The sequence below is a fragment of the Rhinolophus sinicus genome, linkage group LG07 (genome assembly GCF_036562045.2).
Source record: "Rhinolophus sinicus isolate RSC01 linkage group LG07, ASM3656204v1, whole genome shotgun sequence".
NCBI classification, from domain to species: Eukaryota; Metazoa; Chordata; class Mammalia; order Chiroptera; family Rhinolophidae; genus Rhinolophus; species Rhinolophus sinicus.
This window is the reverse complement of record NC_133757.1, coordinates 92075177-92101985: the sequence shown is the minus strand read 5'-3', so window position 1 is coordinate 92101985 and position 26809 is coordinate 92075177. Positions and strand designations below refer to the sequence as shown.

General features: G+C 36.6%; 1 protein-coding gene across 1 annotated transcript in view; it reads right to left on the bottom strand.

The window, feature by feature from the left end:
- ANXA10 (annexin A10) overlaps positions 1–26055 on the bottom strand; it is a 45102-nt gene extending 19047 nt beyond the window's left edge. Inside the window, exons 1-3 of the mRNA XM_074338721.1 lie at positions 25999–26055; positions 20792–20873; positions 15062–15156 (exon numbers count right to left, since the gene is read on the bottom strand). Of these exons, the coding sequence (XP_074194822.1) occupies positions 15062–15156; positions 20792–20873; positions 25999–26055 (234 nt within the window). The remainder of the gene's footprint in view (positions 1–15061; positions 15157–20791; positions 20874–25998) is intronic.
- Positions 26056–26809: the final 754 nt, after the last annotated feature.

Sequence of the window (26809 nt, the reverse complement as noted above, 5' to 3'; positions counted from 1 at the left end):
ATCTCGGAGGTTCTACGGGACCTGCCTGGGATTCCTGTCATGAGAAACACCTGGGTGCCTCAGAGAGGCAGCCCCTTGTTCTAGATTCGTCGGAGGAGTCTGGCTCACGCCACCTATCAAGCAAATGTGTCCAGGTACGTGTACGTATTCAGTTTGGTTATGTTTCTTTGGAAAATTTTGACGTGTACGCCATCCAAGAAGGTGAGTTGGTCGGTAAAAGTGCGGGGTCAGTGGTCATCCTGCATCTGTGCCTGTGTGTTTGCGTTTGTGGTGTGAATAAGTCCCTCTGCAGAGACTGAAAGATCCATGTGGCGAGAAGATGGATATTAAATTAGCCTTCCTGTGCAGAATTGTGTGAGATTGTGGATCTTCGCTCCTGTGGACATTCAGGAACCAGGGCAGCTTTTGGGGACAAAGGAACTCTAAGCCTATGTTCCGTTAATTCAGCAAATAATCATGACTTCTTGAAATGATGATTTTCTCAATATGCTTCACCAAGAGATACGGACATTAATATTAGCTATTTTAACTTTAATGTCTGCCACTTTTGAAATTTCAAAATGCGGTATCTCTTACATAGGAAAAGACTTGTGCCCTTAGGATTATTTCCTTAAATTTTTTTCAGTTAGTTACTTCGTTGTTTTAAAAGTCTAGGATACAACACCTGTTTCTTTTCTTAATGGACACTCCTGTGTAACATTTAAAAAAAAAAAAAAAGCTATTTAAAAGGAATCAGATGTCTTCTAATTTAGTTGTTTTTAGTATTTCCCCCCCATACTAGTAAAATTATACACCCCATATTAAGAAAATTATACACCCCATGTTAATACTGGTGCCATTAAAATAATGATTCTTTAATAGGGATGGGGATGGGGGCCAGATGGGAATTCTAGGTGGGAGGACGAGTTTGTAAAGTTATTCAGGTGAGTTTAATATATCCTGTTTGGAGATGGGATTCTTGTTCTTTTACTCCAACTGAACATCACTGAAGTGGAAAAAAACAGTATATACACACTGAAGCAAAGCTATAATCTAGTATATTATTAAAGGCCAAAATGAGGCTCTTTTGGGAAGGGCATCGAGGCTCACAGAATTATAGAAATTCATAAAAGAGAGATAATATCAATAAAATGAGGGTTCATGGAAAGTGTAGATATGGGCTAATTTTTGAAAGATGAGGTGGGATTTAGTTAGGCAAAGCATAGGAGATATCAATGAGAGACAATATTTAAAAACAGAGAAGGCACTGGTCTGGAAAGAACAAAATGTGCTTATTAAAGGGATAAGCTAGCTCTAAATAAATGTTGAATTGATTTGAAATCTAAATGTTTTCAAAGAAACTTTGGATGTCAGATATTCCTATGTCCATTCTAGTTCAGAGTGGAAAAGTCCTAATAATGGAAATTCAAGCAGGTGAGGCAGAAGATTGTGGTGATAATAATAAACACTAATACTTATTGTTAACTGTCAGACAGGATTCAGAGTATTAGAGTAACTGTAAAAATTCATTACAACAACACTATGAATTAGGAACTGTAACCATCCCACTATATAGATGAGAAAACTGGCAACTAGAGCTTAAGTAGCAAGTTCCGTATAATTCAACAAGTAAGTAATGGGGCCTGGATTTTAAATCAAGCATTTTGGCTTCTAGCCTTTTTTTAAATGATCTGTAGTCTGAAGAAAGCTACTAGTCATATATCAGCAATGTGATGAACATAACATAGCATATAGGTGGTGAATGTAGCATTTATGGACATTTAAATTTAGTGGTAGTGCTTTGAAACTTTAAATGCAAATAGATCAATAATGATACCTGGAAGTTGTTGGAAAGGTAGAAATATTAGAATTATCATTTTTATGAGCCTTCCTTTAATTCTAAGTGAAGTTGATTATTTCTTTGCCAGCATAGTTCTATCTTCACATTTATTACACTAGATTTTAATGACCATATTATTTGTGTTTAGTTCCCTCAAAAGTCTATCAGGACGTGGACTTTCTCATAAATTTTCTTAAATTCATCTTTTGGTTCTAGCACAATGCTGAGTATACAAAGTGTGCAGAGCATCAAGTATATATAATATATAAATGTATGAACAAGTGAAAGAATACTAAATAAATGAATGTGGAAAGAGAAAACCCCTAATTTACTGATATTTAGAAGATAAAGGAAATGGTTAAGCTGAAGATTACCTGGGCATTGCAGACGTCTTTTATTTAATCTTTAGTTACATTTCTCTGATCACCGTCCCTCTCAAACATTTATGAGAACAATTTTCATTTACTTTCTATGCTAATACTGAGCACCTCTGTATGTATTCCACTGTAGACTGAGATTAGTAATGCCACTAGATGGCGCTGGTATATTTTTGTTTTGCAACTCAGCGTGTGTGTGTGTGTGTGTGTGTGTGTGTGTGTGTGTGTGCATGGCTATAGTAAACTGCTTTTATAAAAGATTTCAATGAAATTATATAATTGCATTGAAAGAAACAGAATCAGATATCATCTAATGCCGTTATAGTGTACAGGTTCTGGAGGTACATTGTTTAGGTTTGAATCCTGGCTGTGCAGAGTACCAGCTGTAAGGTTGCAAGTCAGTTACTTAACCTCTTTGTGTCTGCTTCCCTATCTGTAAAGTGAAAATAATAACAGCACCTGCCTCAGAGGCTTGATCTAAGTATAACAATATTTAACTTAGGTGAAATTCTTAAAATATATCTGGCACATATTAGGCACTCAAAAATGTCTTTTTATTTTCCAAAAAACCCCAACTAATTTGCTGCAGATCAAAAATGCCTGATACTAGATTATCTCCCTGTTTCTTCCCCCGCTCCACCTCAGAAGTTTATCTATTATATTATATTTCTCACAACTTTTACAATATCCAATTGTCAGCAAATTCTATTGTCTCTAAGTTACAAATACATCCAGAAACTTTCTTACCACTTTTATTGCTTCAACCTTTGTCCAGGAAACAAAGGGTGGGGTGCTGATGAGAACCACCATCACTCTCCTGTATGAACGTAATAACCTTCACATGAGTGTCCCTTCTGTCCTCGCACCCCACAGTCCCCCCTTAATACATCTGACAGTGTGATCCTATAATAATATAAATCAGATTTGTCACTCCTCTGCTCTAAATGCCCCTTCGCACTCTAAACTCCAGGACAAACTGCAATGACTTTTGTGTAGTTCGTCCCAGGATAAAGCAAACATGCCAGGTGTTTTATTCCATGCAAATGTCAAAGTCATTGCAGTGGTTCACAAAGTACATGACATGTTCTTGGTCACTGCTCTGCAGTCAGCTCCTACTGCTCTTCTTCCTTTGGATTTCACTGTTCCACCTTCAGTGGGCTTCTTACTGATGCTGGAATAGCAGACCTGCTCCCATCTCAGGGTCTCTCTTTGCCCTTCACTCTTCCTTGAATGTCCTTTCTCCAGATATTCAAATGGCTCACCTGTCTCTGCCTTCTTCATGAAGCCTGACTTTGTCACACGTTAAAAGTACACCTGGTCCCCAACACTTCCTTATTTCTCACCAGGCTTCTTCTACCCCCCATCCAGACACACACACACACACACACACACACACACACACACACACAGCATTTATTACCCTCTCATGACACACGTACTAATTTTTATTTGTCTCACCCAGGCAGAAAGTAAGCTCCATCATGGCAGGGCATTTGGCTTGCTTTATTCATGGCTCTTTTTCTGGCCTATAGAACTGTGCCTGCTACATAGTAAACATTTACAAAATTGCTATAAAATAAATGAAAGGATGAGAACCACTTGTAACTCAACAATTATTTGTTTGGACTCATTCTTGGCTGTTCAAAGATAAACAAGTGAAAAGTGCCTATCCTTAAGCAGTTTTATTTAGTGGAGGGGGCGGAAACACAGGACTTAAAATTTCCCTGCAACACAAAAAGTGCTATAGCAGAGGAAATAATATATTATCAGGACATCAAGGAGATAATACTTTCACTTGGGAAGATAAATATTGAATAGTATGTTTAAATATCTAAACTTTGCAAGTTCAATGAAGAGCCTTCAAATAGGTTCTCAAATTAGAGTCTTAAATTCTCACTTGGAGTTATATAAATAACTTTGCCGAAGCAACCTTTGGAGTGTGACTTTCCCCAGCCTGACTGCCTCTGAGTCGTTGTTTGCCAAAGTCTTGCCTTAAAGGGACTCTGTGGGAATCACAGCTTGGCCTTGCATTAAGCTAATGAGTACTTGCTTTTCAAATTGAGCTGTTCTATGCTGCTAATGAAACTGCAGATTACCCATGTTGCAGCTTTTCTGACCACTTCATTAAAACTGAAATTAAAATGGCAGGTTCTTCCTTTTTCCTCTTTCCTTTATCTAATTATGTGTGATAAGGCGCAAGAAGTAAAAATATGACTGATATTTTACAAGTCTGGATACGCTCAGGGGAACAGTTTTATATGATTTTAACTTATTTGCCTTTTTCTATCATCATAAAAAATAATACTGGCTGTTTAAACACTCAGTGATGTAGGTCTGTATAAAGTGTAACTTAGAATTTCCCTTAATTCTACTCACACCAATATTTACTGCATGTATACTTGCACAATTTGATATTATAGGAACATTTGTGCAAGCTGCTTTATCATTTCACAGTGGGAAGTGAATATTCTTTTGAACAGCTTCGCTTTAGAGATGTTTTCACAGTTTATTTAATGATTCACTTTTCAGTGGAAATTTGAATTGTTAATTTTTGTCTGATAATAATGATAATATTTTCATCCTCTGGCAAATCAGTATATTAAAGCTAAAATTCCCTCCCTGTCCAAAACGACAATAAAATACAACATTCCTTCAAAAGTATACTTGATTTCTGAAGAAAGAGAAATCCCTGGGTGTAAAAACCAGGAGATAAATGAAAATCAGAGGATAAGCAAATGAGCTGACCTTGGTGATGACCTTGCAGGTGACTGGGGAAAGTAGGGTTTGGTTTGGAACTGTTTGTTTTGGGTTTTCAATGCCCAATGTGAGACATTATATGAGGACAAGAGAGCATTTATGGAGCTAGTGTAACTCAGGGAAGTAAGTTTGAAACCTCTTATATAGGTTGGCACCTTCAAAGGATTATACCCCAGAAACAGTGTGAGCTAGGAGAAAAATACAATTGATCCTTGAACAGCATGGGCAGGTAGGCAAGCTGACTTTTTGAGCAGTGGAAAGTCCATGTATAATTTAAGTCAGCCCTCCCTGTATATGGATGTTCAACTTTGGGTCGACAGTGCATACCATTCAGCATTCGAAGATGGGCAGAAAGATCACCTCTCATTGCCTGGGTTTTGAGTTGAATTTTTTCCTTGAGAATTCAAAATAATAGCACTGTGACTCCCTTGGGATTGAATTTCCAAATGAACTGAGACCTCCATGAAGGTAAATCATCATGAAAGTTGATCCTGAACTGGTGATTCTCTTGGGACACCAGGAAGAAACAAATGCAAAATAAATCTAGAGGAATTCTGACTCTCCAGGGGGAATATATATATTGAAGAAAACAAGCCCCACTTTAAAAGTTCTCAAAATAAAAATCTCGTGATATGCACTTAGAATCAGTTTTCCAGAGGGATAGATGGTGGACTCTACAAATAGCAGAATTAAAACCCCATAAATTTGAGGCAATTAATAACAATCTAAAAGAATACTATGAAAAAAATAACAGAATTGAAAAGAAAGCAAATAAAATTCTAGAAATTAAAAACTTCTAGACTATACTGACTATACTGGGGGACACTGGGGAGTAGAAGGACTCCAGTTCTTATGAATTTGTTGGATGCAGCTGCCAAGTCACCATTTTCTGTGGACCTATTAGTTATATTTGGGGGAGACCCAAATTCATATGATGCGTGTGGGCAAGGTTTGCAGCGGGAGAAGGGAAGCTAAAGGAACAGGAGATTGGGGTCCTTTGGGCTGATTTGCTGCACTATTATGATAACTTCCATTGTTGAATATATTAGGTTGCTGTGAAAGTAATTGCAATTTAAGAGGTTAAAAAAAAAAACTGCAAAAAACGCAATTACTTTTGCACCAACCTAACAGGTAGTAGTATTTATGTTTTGTTTCTATTGTGAAGACTGATAAATACCAAAGGGGATGCTCGTGATAGGAAAAGAGCCACGTAGAGGGAAGTGCTTCTTCCTGTAGCCATATATGAGGAGGGCCCCATTATCCCAAAGATCACTTCCCGTTGCAAGTCCCTGGATGCGAGCTTTGCTGATTAGAACCTATGGCAAGAGGAGACAGCCTCCCAGAAGTGTCGCTTAGTATTTAAAGTTGTTGTCTTTCTCATGCAACTTCCAGGTATTTTTGAAAAACTTTTCTGGCTTGCTGTTAAACTCCTGTAGAAACTAAATACCTGGTCTATGGAGATTTGTGACTCTTGTGCCTGGTAGTCCCATTTTGGTGGGACAACTGGGACTCAATGGCTAGCAAGGTGGGAAGAAGTCAACAAGCCTCACTTATCTGATGGAAATGGCCCACTGAGGAAAACAGCTGGCCTGGCCCCAGGAACACCTTGACTGTCTATGAAAAATGGCAGCTGTTTCTTTTGGAAAGACTTTAACCCCCACTGTGCTGCTTGAAACAAACTGCTAAATCCATGGAGACTTCAGTCAGTTGCCTAAATGCCTTGACCTGGTTTACTGATGGTTCAGACGCACTGAAACTAGATGGTGTCCACCAGGTAGCTGTTCAACTTCTCAGCTGTGGAGAAGCAAGAATGGACAATGTTTCTTCCATGGGCAGAAATCAAGGCTGTTCTCATAGTTCTGGCCAGTATTCACTCCCCTTGATAAACTTTTTATCTTTTTACTCACTCTTGGGCTATTAAACCTATCTTTTTGGTCTAACACTTGGAAAAGTACAGGTTGCTTATGAAAATGAGGTTTATTTGGGGCTGTTATCTGTGGAAACAAAGGGTGGTTGCTGATGAGAACTTTTGTGTCGTTCTTGTAGGTGTCCACAAGAAGGGCTTAGTCCCTGATGAGACCGACTGGCTTCTAGCTGCTGATCAAGCCTGCAGATTATGTCATTGTTACCTGGATCCATCACCACAAACCATCATGAACTGGGTATGTAGAAAGTAGTCTGTGTGTCTGATGCTAACGCTACCACTGCTTGCCAGCTATGTGACTCTAGTCAGAAGTTGACTTGCTTTGTTCTTGGTGAAAGATGTCACAGTTCCTGGGGCCTTGCTCCTGCACAGCATTGGCAGCTGGGCCGAATCAGACTCTGATGCCCTCATGGGGCTACGAAGAGTCCTCACAACTGTTGACACGTTTTCAAGTTACAGTGCTGTTGTTCCTGTGAAGTCAGCAGTCTCCGGACACAGCATGTGGTTCTTTACATTCATCTGTGTCATGTCTTTGGCTTTCCAGGCTACTTGCAGTCTGACCATGTACACTTTTTATTGCAAAAGCCACTCCAGAATAGACTGATAAAGTGTTTGATGGATCTTTCATGCTCCCCACCATCCAAAGGCTTCTGGTATTGGTGATAAATGATCAACTCAGTAAGATTTCTGACTGTGTCTCCTTTACCTCCTTCTGATATACATGGCTTAGTAAGGCAGTTTGGTCACTGAATGCAGTTGTTTATCCTGGATAATGATCATGATGAAGGGGGAGAGTTATTGTGACACATTAATAATAAAATAATAATAATAATAATAATATTTATTGATTGATTGTTTGAGAAGCTCCTCGCACAGAGCTTCTAAAAACCTTGCCATTTTCGGAGTGATAGAAGTGAGAGGAGAGTCTTTTGTTATTCATTATAAGCCCCTTTCAACCATACCTAAGTTTATGCTAATGAGGTACTTTTAGTGAAAGGGGGCTGGTTGCCAGAGGAACCAACCTTGTGATTATAGGGTTGGACTCCTCAGCCTCATCCCTGATTTTCAGGGAGGAGAGAAGAGCTGGAGACTGACTTGCTCACCAATGACCAAAGAGTTAATTGGTCATATCTATGTAATGAAGCCTCTGTAAGAACTCTAACTAAAGAGGGTTGGGCTGCAACCAGCGTAGTGAACACATCAAAGTGACACACTTGGAGAAGGCAGAAAAACTCTGCCCCCTTTCCCACATCCCTTGCTCTATGCAGGTCTTCCATTTAATTCTTCCTGAGTTGTATCCTCTATAGTAAACCAGTAATCGTAAGTACAACACTTTTCTGAGTTCTGCGAGCCATTCTAGTATATTATCAGAAGTCCAGGTGATGATCTGGGACTTGTAGTTGGCATCTGAAGTGGGAGGCAGTCTTGTGAGTCTGAGGCCTTAGCCTGTGGTGTCTGTGGTAACTTTGGGTAGTTAGTATCGGAATTGTTTACTTTGAGGAAAAGACTTCCACACATTTGGTATCAGAAGTGAAGTGTTGCATTGTGTAATTGTAGAGAGAAACAGGAGTTTTCCTTTAGTTATATGGATATACTTTGAAGATTTGGGATTCTATCCTGACCATTCTTGGACATGGTGACACTTTCTTTCTCTTAACATTGTCAACCTCAGAGTGTAATGGTTGGTTTACTCTGTGGGTAGCAGCCTGACCCAAAGTAGGCATAGGACTTCAAACAATTCTGGTTTATCCAATCAGGTTATCTCTGGGCATTCATAGTTCTAGATCATAAGGAAAATGACTACCTGAGTACACAGCCTGTGTGGGGGACATAATGTCTTCCTTGAAGTTTTATTAAAATGCCATTGTCCCTCCTGTAACTGACCCTTCCCAAAGGAAGTTCTAGGTGTAAATTGGAAACACGGGGAACAATGATGAAGGTATAGCTGCTAGAATAATAACAGTTTTCTAGTGATGGAGCAAGAACAACAACCTTGGCACCTGAGGAGGGAATGTCTAATCACACCACTTTGGCCCTAGTAGGTTTTCAGAACAGCCTCAATTCACTGGCCAAGATTGTTATGGATGATAGACTTATCCTAGAATTACTTCTTGTGGGCCAAGGTGAGGTCTGTGCCATCACTAATACATGCTGCTGTATCTAGATGAAAACTTCAAGTGGAGAGGTCATTGCTAAAACTTAGAGAGAAATCCACTCAGCTTTTTAAGATAGGCCCTGATGATTTATGAGATTTGTTCAGCTCATTGGGTCCAGGCCCCTGTGGGGGCATGGTTGGGATCAATGCTGACAATTGACCTTCCCCTGCCGCTTGTGTCTTTTGATAATTAAATACTGTGTGAGACAAGATTGATGGATTTTGTCTCAGCTTTTGTTGGTTACAATAATAGAAGTGGGTTAGGGATTGGTGTGCTCACAGAAAAAAAAAAGTGAATAGTGAAAATGACATAGAAATGAGGGGTGATGTTGTTGGGAGATATTTTTCTGTAGGTCTCATGTTTCCAAATGTTATGTGGAGTGAGCCACTGACAGCCCGTTGTGCTGGACTACCTTTCCAGGGATGTTTGCATCGTGAATAGCATCAGAAGATATAATGTCTCCCTATGCATCCTGCCCATGATAAGTGATTCGGATTTCTAATCTCATGGTTTTTCTTCTGCAGTACAACTCACTGCATGTACCAGGTGTTATCTGGTCATCTTTGTATTCGTTTGTGGGATGGAGGCTTGGGGAACTGGTGCAAAAATTCTCACACACTGGCTACCACCACTACTCTGAGTGGTAAGCTGTCTTTTGTGTTTGAGCCAGGAGTCTCCGGTCTTCTACCAGTGTCTGTGTTATCTTGGCTGGTTAAACTTGCTACCTTGTAAATATGTAAAAGTCTCATACCCTTCACAGTTCTTGACACAAGATTAGTACAACATAGTATGAAATTAATCCATATATTTGGGGAAAATATTTTCCGTCTACACACACATGACATGACTAATGTCCAAATTATATAAATAACTACAAATTAATTAATAAATGACAAGCTACTGAAAGAAAAATACACAAAGTGTTTAAAGAGTTAACTTAAAAGAAGTAGGAACCAGAATATAAAAGAAACATTTGAAAAGATGCTCAACATTACATGTTATTAGGGTAAATGCAAGGTAAAACCACAATAAGATTCCATTTACATCCGTTAAATTGGTCAAAACCTAAGAAGTTTTATGAGAGTTTAAGGGAAATGGGAATCATTATATATTGTATGTGGGAGTATAAATTTTTAGAAGTGCTTTAAAGAGTGTTTTGAAGCTGAATGAGGCCTGGCTTTAGCAGTGTCAATTTTCTTTCTCCCTTTTTCCTCCCTCCCTTTTCCCCTCGCTCCAGTTCTCTGTTCCTCCCTGTCACTCTGGCAGAGATTGTGCATGGTACGTAAAAGAGAAATAATTGTTCAGGCTGTAACAAGCATACACAGGGGGTTTACTAAACCTATAAAACCTTGGTTGATTCTACAGAAAATCTTTTTGAAATGATTTTTTTTTAGGTAGTTAAGTTCCCAGTTTCACCAAAAGGAATATATTTAACCCATGATATATATGAAAGATAAGGTAGTTGTACCATTTTAAATTATTGAATTCATGCTTATAAAATTGATCTGCGATAAATTGTATAATAAAATTCAGCTTTTGTGGTGAAAACTATGTCTGCCCCTTCATTTCTAAACTAAAAGTGAGACTAGAGAAGACACGATCCCTATTACTAGTCCTAGTGACATGATAATTCTACCTCTGAAGTAGGTAAGTTAATTTTATAGCCAGCACTTCCTAGGTATGTTGATACTTCAAAAATCGGTATTTTTAACCATGAAGCTGAGAGATGATAGGGGGCACAAAAATGTTATGAGAACAAGATGGATTTGAACAGTGAACATGAACTTTTCATACGTCACAACTCTTTATTGAATACCAACTGTATTACTCTGCTTGGGCTGCCATAACAGAATACCACACACTGTGTGGTTGAAACAACAGAAATTTATTTTCTCACGGTTTGAAGCCTGGAAGACCAAGACCCAGGTACCAGCAGGGCTGGTTTCTAGTGAGGCCTCTTTTCCTGGCTTACAGCTGGCTACGGTTCTTGTTGTGTCCTCACATGGCTTTTCCTCTGTGCACTTACCCCTGGGGTCTCTTCCTCTTCTTATTAGGACACCAGTCCTATCAGATTAGGGCCCCACCCTGATGAGCTCATTTAACCTGAATCATCTCCTTAAACACCCTGTTTCCAAACAGTTATTAAGTTGGTGCAAAACTAATTGCTGTTTAAAAGGTTAAAAATAATGGCAAAAACCGCAATTACTTTTGCACCAACCTATACAATGGGGGTTAGGATTTCAACATAGAAATTTTGAGGGGACGCAATTCAGTTTGGAACACCAACTATGTGTCTGCCACTGTTGTAAGTGCTGGGGACACATCAGTGAACAAAACAAAGATTTCTCCCCTTGCGGTGCTTGTGTTCTAGAGGGAAGTGGCAAACTCAATTTTCATTGTAACATGTACATAAATGACGTAATATGTGAGAAGGTAATATGTGTTATAGAAAAAAAGCGAAAGAGCAGGTGAAAGAGATGTGGCGTGCTAGCATAGGCTTTGGGGTGTGTGACAATTTTAAGTAGGGCAGTCAGATTAGGCCCTCCTGCGTAGCTGACATTGAGTAAAGCCTTGAAGGATATGAGGGAATTAGCAGTGTAGATATCTGCCCTTGTTAAATCTGGTGTTTATTCAGTTGGGAACAGCAGGCATTATTGAGAAACTTTGGAAGACTTGATTAAGGGTCAGATAACCTTGGTTCGAGTTTTAACTTTGTGTGATTTGGGGCAAGTCAGCGTCTGTACTAAATTACATAACCAAGCCCACGGGGTTAATGGATTCCAGATGCCAGGATATTTCAGAGTTGATCATCCCTGTTTTAAATGAAAACTGGGAGAACAAATTGCTTCAATGCTGAGTTGGAGCTCCTTCAGGAATCACTAATCGCCAACCATATCAGGTACGGATGATTTCTCTCCCGAGCCTCAGAGGCATTTCATTGTTCCCTGGCTTTCACTGCATTGTCAATAGGATAGCACTTTTTTTTTTTTTTTTTTTTTTTTGATGTGGAAGATCAGGAGTGACCTCATTAATTATATTGATAAATATGTCAACCAGGCATTCCAAAGGGCTTTTCATTTGTGTTTAGGGATTAGTTTCTGCTTTGGATGAGGCAAAGTTGTTGAATGGAATTCAGCAGCTCTTCACTAATGTTAAATATCGAGTAATGAGTATTTAGGGAGCAGGCTTAGCATTGCACTTTACTCAGCAGCTAAGAAAATAATTCTGTCAAATCTTGAATATCCGTGTTAATAAAAAATAATAATAATAATAATATCAATGATTAAGATACAGGAAATCTGTAAACGCTTGCCAGAGAAAGGGAAAGGTAGCAGAAGACACACCTTGGTGAAACAGAAGAAGTAATTCTGAGAGTGAGCAGCAGGGGAAGTCAAGAAGCCCTGAATGAAGGTCAGGTAGATTCACTGGGGGGCAGCTAGAGCAGGGAATGAGGGAAAGAGAAATTTAAACAATTTATGACAATTCATTTTAACTATACAGTGGATAATAAAGAGATGTTTTCCTTTCCCCTTTAAATAAAAGGAAATAGACAGAATATACTTCCTGAGATTCCCTTATTCTGTAAATAAAGTGCTTCTTCTATGTCAGACCCTGGGCTGAGCTCTGGAGGGACAGCAGCAATAACCCAGTGCCTGATTTTCCAGGAGATTACAGTCTGGTCAGCAAGAGATAATAGGAAACCAACACAACCCCTGTGGCAAGGCTGAGGTAGCATCATGTACAGGGAACTCTGGAAACCCAGCAGGAAGCATCTAGCCCAGAGCAGAAAGGTGAGTGTGACCAGTGGGGAAGGTTTCCAGGAGCAGCCAAAACCTGACCACATGGTATAAGAGCAGGTGCTGTTAGCTATGCCTTCACATTGTCATTCAAAAACATTAATTAAACAATCTTAGTGTGTGAGACAGACATTTGTGCTACACTCTAGGGATGAACAAGGTACATTCCAGCTTTCAAGGATTTAGACTCTGGTATAAGGAAACCAATATAAAAAGCTCGCTAATATATCATCGGGGACTAAGGGGAAGTTACGTAAAGGATGCAGTAGCAGCACAAGTCTGTCTGTTCCATTCTTTTAGGGGAGTAGAGGTGTCAGGAAAAGGGTTCAGTGTCGAGGAAGATGAGTAGGTGTGCGGCGTGTGGAGTAGGGAATCAGACCTTTGAAGATAGATGAAACACTATGACTAACGGGGATAGAGCAGGAATGGGTTAGTTTGTAGAACTACAAGTAGTTCCCTTTGGCTGCAGTTGGCACGGTGTGAAGAAAGAGAGGGCTTAAGATGGAGAGCAGAGACAAAGCAAGTAAGGCTTTGTATGCCCTCTGCAGGCATTTGGAGTTATTCCATGGACATATGGATATATTTGTGAGTGAGAAATAAGGTTAAACATTCAGGGATTAAAGTGGGAGAGTGGAAATTTAGGTTTGGAATCAATCTGGCTACAGTGTGGATTGATGAGAGTGGGGAATGACTGGGCATAGCAGCCACCAGCTAAAAGTATTACCATTCATTAGTCTGGGCCCCAAATGATGAAGGCCTGAATCAAGACTATGTAAGGGGAGGGCAAAAGAGAGAAATGTTGAGGGAAAATAATTTGCAGGACTTAATCACTGATTGTCTTACAAAGGTACGGTATGTCAGAGGAAAGGGGCCAGCATGACTCCAGTTGGTGAAATTTACTGCAGTAGCCATGCTTTTCCACATGGTATGGCTTATTCGGCAAAAGTGAGAGCTTAACAAACTTTGAGACCCTCTGTGTATAGTGAACGGTGCTTTACAGAGTATAAATTGTTTAATGGATTTTAGATTTCTTGAGTGTAAGTACCTCATTTCTTAATTGTTTTAATCTGTTTTAGTGTAATATTGTAAATATTGATAAAGTAATGCTTTAACCTAAATTAACCTGATGTATAAAAAGCAAAGATGTCTGCAAGCCTTCTGATTTAAAAAAAAAAAATACTGAAACATAACCTCCCTATAGCAGTATGTATATTAAAACAATATTAGATTATTAATGCTACAACTTTTATAGTATTTACATTCTCTTTCAAAAGAAAACTAGCACTGGTGTCATAGAAACATAAGCTAAGATTATTAAAAAAATAATAAAAGCAAAATTGGTTTCCTTCTATGGCTTAATTCAACTAATTTCACTAGTAGTTGTGGGATTTTTTTGGATCATTAATTCATTCTAAAACAGAGGGCTATGTTTTATTTCATGTATTATAGCTGTTCAGAGACTGAAGTTTAGAGATGAAGTAAATTTATATGGACTAACTATATAGAGAAGAGTTTTGTGATAGTGTTTCATCGATGATGCTCAGTAGACAAAGTAATTGCTCTTTCAGGCCCTTCTGGCCTGAAGAGTTTTTATTCTGAAACTGTGGTTTAAATGCATAACAAATGAAAGGGACCTTTTTAATGGTACTTGCTTGAAATTAGAATGTGATTACTTTAAACCACTATGGATACTTTTATTGCCTTAAACTATTTTTAACTGCCATTCTTTTTTAATGGTCTACTTAATTGCATGCTGTGCAAAGAAAAGCTAGTAGAGAATTCACTTTGGTTGCGAGTTAGGTGAGGACCTGTGGAGAATTGCAGGAAACGATCTTACTTTTGACCTAGTGATCATTAGTTCTTTCTATGCTATCCCTAAAGCTTGACACAGGGGTGTTTCCAGTGCAACTTTTTCAGCCTAATTGGACGAACCAGCAGTGGAAAGCTAGCAGAACTTTCATTTTATGATGCTGAATGATTTTTGAGAAAGGACTGGTCGAGTGCCTATGAGTATGAATATACCTCACACATCAAAACATTTGATGGTATAGTTTTCTAATACTCCTTGAAGTATGTCAGAGATGTATAGGAACTGTTTCTGCTGTACAGTGAAGTTGAAAGCTTTGTCCTCTGTGAGACTGAAAAGGATAACAGTACCTGCTCTCCAAGAGCATTGTCATTTCTCAGGAGTTTTTCCTAGAAATACATAGGTCAAGATGAAGAGACCTTACCCGGCCGTACATGCTCTGGTATGCCTCAGCAATCATCAGCCTTTGTGCGTTACAGCGTTGAGTTAGAATGTTGATCAGCATGTCTTTGTCACAACCTGGAAAAGAATAATAACTGAAGATTAGTAAAGTCACTACTCCATAGTTAGGGGGAATCCATTATCTACGGATCAAAACCAATGTACAAGCTGTCTCTTGATGGTACTTTAAAGCAATGAGCAATTTTAAATAAGATGAGAAATCACAGAATAACACTTGATGAAGCCTGGTCTTTTCCTGCCTCTCATTTTGGTGCTATTGCTACAGATTTTCTTTTAAAAAGATGCAATAAAAATACAGGAACATAGGAAAATAGTCTTTCTTTAACCACCTCTCCTACCCCACCAAAAAGGCTTTCCTGACTTAATGTTGCTTAGGTTTAAACAGGCACAATACCTTTCTTGTTGGATAGTTAGAAAGATATGACTTACAAGGAACACACATTAACACAAAAATAACTGCTGTAGTTCAAAACCTTTAGAAGAAGAAGGAGAACTAGAGAAGAAAATTATGCAAGTACAAAGGATGTGCACCCTTCTGAGGGATGATTTGCATGGAACATGGTCTCTCTCTCTCTCATAACAGAAGCTCTGTTTCTGGGCTATGAGGCTTCTGCTTCCTTGTATACCAACTAATTGAACTGATAGAACACCCAAATTTACAGTTAGTTTAGATAAATTTAGCTGTAATTGTAGTCAAAGTAAAGTGATCAAGAAAGTCTTGACGCTTCCCTCATCTTGACGAAAATTTACACAGCTTTCTTCCTGACTAGAGGCCCTTGATCTCCATTCTCTGAGAGCATTTACTTTGGAACACTTGCAAGTGTGAATTTTTTTCTTTACTCTTTTGAGATATAAATCTTCTCCCGACCACTTGCCAGCTATACAACCCAGAAACATCTTTCTCAAGTGCTTGGGAGCCATCCCTTTAAAATATAATAATCAAGAAAGGTAGAGTCCCTATCTCTCAGTCTCTGTTGGAGGTCCAAAATCTAACTTCCAATAAGTGCCAATTAGCAAATACAGATGGCCTAATCACATTGATCAATGTCCCCAACCCTCAGTGTCCTCCAGCAGTTTTCCATTAGCTCACCCCAGTGCTTAAAAACTCTCTTATCTTTTGTTTCAGAGGAGTTGAGTTCTGTTGCAACAGAATTGGACTGTCTTCCTTGCCTGTTTAATTCTTTGTGGTACAAATTTTCTTTGACCAAAGGAGATATTTAATGGAGATGAGGAGAAAAATGAATTGAAAGGCTAGGATGTTAAGCAGATAATCTTTGGAAATGAAAGCCATCTTGGATGGCCTTAGGATCATAGGAAAGCCATGAATTAAGTACTGAAATATCCATTGAAGGAGGACAAGTGACTAGGGTTTACATAGACCACTATACCAATGAGAAACAAAAGGAACAGCAGGGTGTTTTTTGTAGGTGAGAGAAATGGTCTGAAAGCTGTAAATGGAGAAAGGGAGGCATCGAATCATCTCTAAAGACTGACTTTATGGTTTGTGAGAAAAAGGGCACCCTCCAGTGGAGAGGCATAGAACAACATGGTACCATGGAGCTAGCCTGGGTCAAGCTCTGGACTCAAAGGACATTAAGTAGTCCTAGAGGAGTCTGTTAGCTGCATAATGGGCATTCCAAAACTAACATATTTAATAATAAGTAGAATAATTTTCAATTATATCCATTGTTATTTTTACTGTTATCACATTTATGTCATTGGTAACGTCTTCTGTTTTTTGTTGTTCTGTTAAGGTTATCCACAACCTCCCTCTCTGATTTACTCTTTATTTTTCAAAATGTTCATTGGAATTCTTGCTCATTTATTCTTCCAGAGATATTTCAGTATAATTTTATATGGGTCTCAAAAATTTAAAAATGTTTAAAATAACTATAAACTTACAAATCGATTTAGAAGAGTTGTCTTTCTATCACTAACATGATATAGCTGACAAATTTGTGTTGTTTTTTTCTAAAAGACAGTAAAGATTTTTTTGCAAATGACAAGAATTTTTACAAATGACAAGAACTTGCAAATGACAAAAAACTTTATTTTGCTAAAATTATGCATATTTGCCTTTCTATTGATGCTTCAAGTTATATTATTTGTTTTTTGTTTTTAACATACAATTGCTTAAATAAATGATACTGAATTTGATTTTATCTTATTTTGGAAAAATTATTGAACTCATAATTTTTAATAACTTTTTAGTCAATTACCTTGTATTTTGAGATGTATAATGATATTCTATGTAAATAAGAATTTTAATTTCTTTTTTAGAATCATCGTATGTTTTTTTCTTTCTTTCCTTATATTAGAACCGGAGTTTCTAGATAATTTTTATTTCCTGGCATAATGAGCCATGACAACTTTTAAACTTTAATGATGTACTATTGATTCCTATTATTTGTGATAGTTTTTTTACAAAGTAACCATGAGCACTGAATTAGTAAATGCTGAACTATTCCTCCTGGGGGAAATGTAGGGTTAGGATTTTACCTTTGGGTTATAACATTTTTGTCAACATAATTGCCATTTACATTATATATGTTTGTTTGACATTGTCCTTGTAAAATAAGCTCATCTCATAAGCATTGAAAATCCTCTCTTCCACATCTGCTTTTCCTGTATGAAACTTAGAATGTACTTGTTAAGAACACCTTAAGGAGGTATTCTTCTGTAGCCTCCTGACCTGCAGGATTTGTCTCACCTGAAAGTTTAACAGTTTTTGTGCTATATCATCTTTTGAAACATGTAAACCAGCCAGCACTACTTTCAAAAGAAAGTACAGTCTATTTTATTATTATTATTATTGTCATCACCATGAGTTATCATCTCATGAAGTGACCAATTTATCTACCTTTCCATAGCTTCATAACAGAATAGATGTTACTTCAACGTTTTCTGGACAGACATACACAGATCAATGAATTTTCTCTCTTTTTTTCCTATTATTTTAATAATCAGCAAAAATGGAAAAGCAATCTACAGAATGGGAGAAAATATTTGCAAACTGTCCATCTTATAATCTTATAAGGAGTTGATATCTAAAATAGATAAGTATCTCATACAACTCAATAGCAAAAGCCCTAATAATTCAAATACAAATGGGCACAGGATCTGAACAGACATTTTTTCCAAAGAAGATATACAAATGGCCAATAGGCACATGAAAAGGTGCTCAACGTCAGTAATCATCAGGGAAATGAAAATTAAAAGCACAATGAGATATCACTTTACGCCTGTTAGAATGGCTGTTATCAACAAGATAAGAGATGTGGAAAAGGGGGAATCTTCGTGTGCTGTTGATGGGAATGCAAACTGGTGTGGCCACTATGGAAAACATTATAAAGTTTCCTTAAAAAATTAAAAATTGATCTACCATATGATATAGCAATCCTACTTCTGGGTATTTAACTAAATGAAATGAAATCACTATCTTGTAGAGATATTGCACCCCCAGGTTCTTTGTAGCAATATTCAGAGTAGCCAAGATATGGAAATCACTTAGGTATCCATCAACAGCTACATTGATAAAGAAAGTGTGATACACCACACACACACACACACACACACACACACACACACACACACACACAGTGGAATATTATTCAGTCATAAAGAAGAATGAAATCCTGCTATTTGTGACAACATGGATGAGTCTGGAAGGCATTTTGCTAAGTGAAATGAGTCAGACAGAAAAAAAATATTGTATGATCTCACTTTTATGTAGAATCAAAAAACGCTGAACTCATAGAAGTGGCCAGAGGCTGGGGGGTGGGGAAAATAGGGAGATTTTGGTCAAAGGGTACAAACTTCCATTTATTAGAGAAATAAGTTCTAAGTATCTAATGTACAGCATGGTAAGTATACTTAACAATACTGTATTGTATATTTAAAAATTACTAAGAGTAGATCAAAATTTCTCACCATAACTCCAACAATAGAAATGGTAATATGGAAGGTGATGATCTTTACTATGTTAATCATTTTGCAATATATACGTATATCAAATCATCACATTATATAACTTAAACTTACACGATGTTGTATGTCAATTATTTCTCAGTAAAACTGGAAAAAAATCACATTCACTGAGGAAAATATTAGTAGTTGTCTTTTTCAATTACACATTACCAGGGTTATCAGGATAGACAGACTTTTAAAGCATTTTGAGCTGTGTTCTTGCTCTGGCATCCTAGAGTGGACGCTGTACAATCAAACCCAAAACCTCCTGAATTTCTTCAGCCTAAAATACTGACAAACAAAAAAATTACGATGGTCACAATGCATCCATATTCTGTCCCTGAAATTACAACAACAAGGACATTAAAACTGCAGCAAATAAACTTGTTTTCAGTGAATGGATTGCTCTGATCTACAGTTTTAAAACAAAAATTTCTCTCCTGAAGAAAAACTTAATCCATAACTTATTGTTATTTGGTTTCTATATTTTTTCTAGTGAGTGTTGATATTTTAAAAAGCATGAAAGTGTAAACTCCTGAAGTCAACTTTAGAGAGCATGTTTAAAGTCCTTTATTGTTTTCCAATGGGGTTCTGCTAGTGTATAAAACACAAAGTAAATAAAATGTGTGTGTGTGTGTGTGTGTGTGTGTGTGTGTGTGGTGTGTGTGTATGTGTACATATGTGCCTTCACATGCACGCACACACACACACAGCATATTTCTCATAACAGCAACTTGGTCTTCACAGTTAAGAGCTTGTTTTCTCATGAAAGGCTTTGCACGTTTTATGCAAATGTTTCCTTTATGTTGTCAGTGTTTATCTTTGTGCCCACCAGAAGTCTTCTAAAACAGCTCTTAACAAAACTATATGGATGCTTAACAGTGCCATATCATAGCTTAAAGATTAAATCTTTTTAAAAAGAATCCAATAGTTTTCCTCCTTTATATATTGCTTTTCTAAACTTTAGTTTCATTCATTGAACAGCTGCTGGTTAAACACCTGTTTACCAGATTCCATGCTCTGGGAGCTCACAGAGCAGTCCGCAAGTGAAATAAAGGGACAAGCTCAGGGAAATGACATTAGTGACATGGGAATGCAGAAGCATGATGTTCCAAGTTTGGAATAGCTGGTTGAGTTTGGGGTGCCCAGAGAACGATTGAAGGAGGCAGATTCATTTGAAGAGCTTCTTCACTTGATCTTAGCCAAAAGGCCGAGAAGCGATTGAAGAGCTTCTTGAAGGAAGAGAATTTGGATGTGAAGTAGAAAGGAGAAGAAAATAGCATTCCAGCCAGGGGGATTATTGGGCCAGTTTACAGAGATGTGGAAAAGCAGATCCATTTGGGGGACCAGCAGGAAGTTTGATTTAGCTGAAAGTGGACGTAGCAAAAGAAACAGGCTAGAAAACAATCAAGGGCAAAGAAGGATAGTTTATCCTAGATTAAGGTTTTCTTGGTTTGGGATTTAATTCAATAGTTAGTGATGAGATATTTAAGAACTTAAGGCAAAATCATGCCAAGATGAAATTTGCATTTGAGAGAAGCAAATCTGTTCACCGTTGCTATCCTTTTCTATTATTTTTCTTCTTATTCTACTTTGCCCAGCTTTTAACTAAATCCATTTGTCTTCTGTTAGACATCAGCCATACCCATATTACAGTTTTAAAACAAGGTAAAGCAAAAAAAAAAATTTTTTTTCAATAAAAGATGATAGAAAAGATCAGGCTTACCAAATCCTTGGAGTGCTGCCCCTAGCATTTGGGCATCCATTATGGAATTGAAATTGGGAGACGGAAAGATGGTTCCTTGCACCTGGTGGGAAGAGTCCATGAAAAGAGATTGCAGTAATTCAACATATTTTAGATAAATGAAAACAAAAGTATATTCAATATTTTTACATTAGTCTAAGATATGCACATAGGTCTATTAAACAAATGTGTTAATTGTATGTTAATTGCAGAGACGAAATTTGGTTGGTTTAAAAAAAAATCCATTGGCCTCTACTGTATTGGTATCTGTCATCCACGTAGGAAATTTAGATACTTAGAACCGATAGTATAAAAATGTGAGAATCAAATATATATCTTTTTAACAAACAGTAAGAATTTTCTTAGGAATTAGAAACTGTAGAAATTGAAAAGAGAACTGGATGGGGGAGTTTGTGTCATTTATATCAATTAGAAGTGGCACTTGCCACTACCTCTTTTTTATACGTAAGGGGCCCTAAAATGTTAGAGAAAATTGAAATATTTGAATTTGGTTTATGGGATTCATACAAATCTAGATGATATACATAGGGTAGAGAATTTTTAGCTGAAGCTTGCAGCCGCAGAGGAAAACATGTAAACCTGACTGGCATTCCATTTAAATTCTCTCTCTTGCCAAAAATAAAATGGCAGAACATTTAAGTTGGGCTTTGAATCCACATGGTCTATTATTTCAGACAGAGCCAGCCAGGACTATGCACCATATGACCACACATAGCACAAGAGAACTGTCAAACAAAATTTATTAAGAAGGGAAGGTCTCCCCCTGTTTGTTGTCAGTGTGCCCAGAAACACTGGGAAAAAATGCCTTTCCCTACCAAACAGATCTACTAGGCCTTGAAAACTCAGGCATTCACTGAACTCTCCTGCAGCAATAATATTTTAGCTGAAGACGATGCTTTCTTGTGCTCATTGTCTAATGATAGACAATTAATTAATTAATGAGAAGATTGGACCTTAATTTCTAGTCCAAGAAATGTACATATACCAATACCAAAATATTTATGAAAAGTTTTTTGGAGGATTAAGCACAATGTTCACTTGAGTTGAAACTAAGAATTAAATTCAGTTTGAACTCCATTAGACTGATATTACTAAACATAAAATTGTCTATTTGAAGTAGCCTAGATACCATATAATAATTGTGATATGGCCATATTTTCATACTTAGAAGTACGACCAGGTTGGTGAAATGTTCTTCTTAAATGCCTATATGGACAGATATACGAGTATGTAATTAAAATAAGAACATAGTCTGTATCTTATATTGCTGAAGTTCATGCATTTACAAACAAAAATCCAGTTTGCTTCTGATAGCTCAAATTTATTGTTCTCCTGAGCCAAACCTCAATTCTAGAAGCTATTTATTAGGAGACCTCAAGAGTTTCATTTCCCTTATTCACTTTCCTTATTGGGTGAGACTCTATTAGGAAAATAGACTGTGATTCTGTTTTGATTTATTAAGTTTGGATAGCAGATTCTAATGTGAATTCATAGGTTGAGTTCTCCTCACCTCAAGTGTTTTCTCTTGAATCTTATACTCCTAGAGGTGTTTAAGATTTAAAGTTTTGAAATAACAGCCATACCATTAAATGTTGAAAAGTTTTTTTCTTTTCTTCTATTTGTCACTGCCTTTTACTAAATTCTCTTTGTCTATGTAGTCCTTTCTAACTTTTTTCATTGGGGAAATGAGAAGTTTTTTGAGGCATGGAAAAGAGATAACTTTATTTCTCCTATTTTGGGAGTTGGAAGACTTGTTTGGACAAATTTTGTATGGATAGTACCACTTTTTTGCTTTAATGACCTTAACCTTGCTGAGTGCTATCAGCCAAAGGGCTGTTTAAAGTATAAAAGAGATTATGTATTTGAAAACGATAAGACATGCTGTGAAATATGTGTATGTCATCCAAGCAATTTCAAGCACAGAGTGTACAAATATTCGCTACAAAACATTTTGTTAATGACCAGACTAGGATCCCCCTGATTTTCTATTTGAGTAAGTGCTATAAAATGAAACTATTTATGTGTGTGTGCATGTACGTACATAAACACACACACACACACACACACACACACACACACACACACACACATATAAAAGCTCTGAAAGTTATACATAAAGAAAGTTAGAAATGTCTATAGTGATTTATCAGACACAATCTGTAGGTGAAAGAAGAGTCCACAATTTTTTCTTCACAGTTTTTTTTTCCTTGTACAGATTACTAGTACTATTTTATTTTTAAAGTATAATGTAAAAATTACTTTTTTCTTTACAGTTCTCATCTATTTGCCACTAAAAAAATTAATCTCCTTGTCATTTGTCCCTAAAAATAATACACTAAAAATGTTTTGGAAATAAATTCAACATTAAAAGTATAAAGTAAAATTCAATGAGTACGTATTAATTCACAAAACGCAATTTTTCTAGTGAGCATTTGCTATCTCTGCCATTTGTATAACACATTAAATCATTGTATTCATTTTTATGCCAATTATTATGCTTTATTTAAAGCTCAAGTCAGGGACATTATTTCATGTAAGGCACGTACTTAATGTTCCTTTTACTTACTTTGACACTGGCATACTGAATTTATCTTTTAATGATCATATTTTTCTAGCTTTATTGAGATATAATTGATAGATATTATGTAAGTCTAAGGTATACACTGTGATGATTTAATATATGTATATATTGTGTATTATTGACACACAGAGTTAGTTAACATATCCATCATCTCACAGTTTCCGTTTTTTTTCTGTTGAGAACATTTAAGATCTACTCTCTTAGCAACTTTGAAGTACACTATACAATACAGTATTGTTATCTATAAATACCATGTTGTACGTGAGATCCCCAGGACTTATTCACCTTGTAACTGGTACCCTTTGATCAACATCTCCCAGTTGCCATCCCTGCAACCCTTGCCCCAAGCCCTTGGCAACCACCAGTCTTTAAATGAGTATTTTGACTGACCTGACTTGATAAGTCTATTGAAACAGTCAGTTCCTAGTTTTAACTTTGTCCTTGAAGTATTATTTCAAGAAAAAAAAATTAATTGTTTTGGGCCATAAAACTCTTTCAAGTGATTATGATATACCTATAAATATATATTCATATATTTAAAGGTCATATGTAATTTGACCTTTCCTTTGGATTCCTCCCTCCCCCCAAATTTGTGCTCGGCTATATTCTGTGCATTTCTTAATACTCCAAACCAGTTTCTCTGATAAACTTGGTCTTTATTGAGCATTTCTTTCACTAATAGAACCCACTGCATTTTTATTTATAATTAGTACCTTATGTTTTCCTATTTGGTACCTGTTCTTAAAGTTGGGAATTCGATATGTCATATATTAGTATTGTTTTATAATATGTTGCTGTACTAAGTAGTTGTTCTATGACTCCATTTCTTATTCTTCTAATTATATTTTATGTCCTTTGTCTGCAAAAGGCATATCAAATATATACCATGATTTTCTATCTAGTCAGACTTCTTAAAATGTTCTCATTTACTAGTGATACCACTTTAAGTTAATTATTTCTTTAAAAAATTGTAATGAAAGTTTTGGCTTTATATATAATTAATATGATAAAACTTTTAAAAAATACAAATGCAGAAATATGTGAATTATTCAGATTCTTTTAATCATTATATTTATTATTTTGTATTAGGAAAACTGAACAGAGACAAATAAATCAGATACCCAAATAAGAATTAACCAGGATAAGAGGGTGTTGTAGGGGAAGATGTTCCTGGTTGATAGGGCAAAATTTCCCCAATGATGTGTGTGAACAAGTAAGTAAGAAATAGGGATTCAGTAAGGCTTAACATCTGACTTATTTGAGAAGCAAAAGATAGAGATGAGGAATGGCAAAGACAGGATTACTAATGGACATCTTCCGGTTTTTAAGCAAGATAATGAAATAATCTGATTTGAGTTCTGGTAGTAACACACTATCACAATGTAAAGAATGAAACAAAATGAAGTGATACAGGTTGTGGGGTGGCTAATTTAGAAACCTAGCTGAGATATAAAGCACACTTGACACAAATTGCATGTTCTTAATAAACACAGTTGCTTGGTTAACTGAATGTAATTTAACTTACTAATTTTTGAGACATAATTTAAGTTAACCCAGTAACTGTAGTTTAACCTTTTGGAAGAGTCAGAAAAAAAAAAAAAAGAAAAAAAAAGAAGGAATCAGAGATTGCCATTTCAGGGGTTTTTCAGCATATATATACCTTATAAAGAAATACTCTAAAAAAGAAATACTTTTTTATATACATGTTCCTGATTTTTCTCACATCTTAGAGCAAGTTGGGAATTTTGAAAAAAAGTGGACACTTTCCAATTTGATACGAAAAACAATGTGTATATGGTAAAAGTATGTTATTTTTCTTGCTTTGAAAATTGACACATTTAGAAATAGTGTCTATTGTGTAAGGCAAAACAAATTCCTATGCCTATCATTTCAATTTGAATTCTTACCACAAGGTAATCAAAATATTATCTTGGTTTCTAGTCATTTGTGAATTTAGGTTTTGACAGAGGAATAGAAAATACTTCCTTTTAAAATACAAAATAAACTGCTTAATAAACTCACTATGCAGAAAAGCATGAGTCATTTGTAGATTTAAAGTTGATTATGGAGTATATCCCCTGAGTAAATGATTAATATATTTCTTCAACTGACAGAAAATTTTCAAACTTATATGGAATTGAAAACAGTCTGAAGAAAATCATATATATTTTGCTCATGAAGTTGATAAAATTATTTTCATCATCTTAAAGAAATAGGTACATCAATAAATGCATCCCATTTCATTTATTCATAGCTAGTCCAGTGGCTGGGGTACATGAACACATATCCCTCCAAATTCAACACTCAGGGGCTACCCCCATTTTAGTTAGTTTTCTCAAGGGGCTTTTGGATCACATTCATATTGGCAACCTGAATGTCTTGAGACTTTTACACTTTGAAATGTTAGCCATGTGAGTTGGTAATTTGATTGTATGGATACCTATTTAATGAATAATTCCTTGTCATTGAAATACCTTGTTTGCTAGATCACCAGTTAATTGATGATTTTTAGAGCCCTGAGAGGAAATTCTGCAGAAATCTTGGGATACCTTTTTCATAGGGCACTTCCCTTGAGCCAGGTATTTACTTGTCTTTCGGGTATTGGTCCTTGGATCTCCATTGGCTCAAGTCCAAATGTCCTCATCTCTCCGGAAGATCTTCAGCCACCCTAATCTCCTCTGACTCATATCTGACCAGAGCTTTTTGAAGTGTTTTCAGTAGCTTTAAACATAACCAACACTAGGGTATATGATGGATTAACAAACATATTATTGCTCTCTTTTACCTTTTCACAACTAATATGTCTTTTAGTACAATATTGTTAGTTCTATCCTCCAAGGAGCTTTCATGGGCTTCCCCTTCTTGTAATTTCTGTTACTACTACAGGCTTTTTCCCCTTTTCCTTTAGGTTCTATACAATAAGCTGCTACACGGGTCCAATTTGTTTTCATTTCCAGAATGACCCTTCCAAAAGATAAACCCATGGTTGGTCTTTTCATGCCTGAAATCCTTAATGCCCGAAGTAATGCTTCTCAATATTTGTTTTCTCCTCTGGCCCACAGGATGGATGGTTTTCACATGGAAGGAACTTCCTGGGAACATCTAGGTTTAGGAACACATCGCAGTATGCTAGCCTTAGTGACATTCCATCCTTACCTACTCAACAGAGTATACAATAACAAAACTGAGTGAGAATATCCTATAATAGGACAACACATGAATTGTCTAGAATACAAAAGACAGTCAAACTTTGGCTCATTAGTAGAGTAGCAATGGCAGTATTTACGGTGCACACTGCAACTCGTTCCTATGACTAAGACTAGGACTTGTGAAATTCATTCCAAGTATTTCAAAAGAGTACATTTAAGCAGTGTTTTTCATGACTTGGTCCTTTGCAA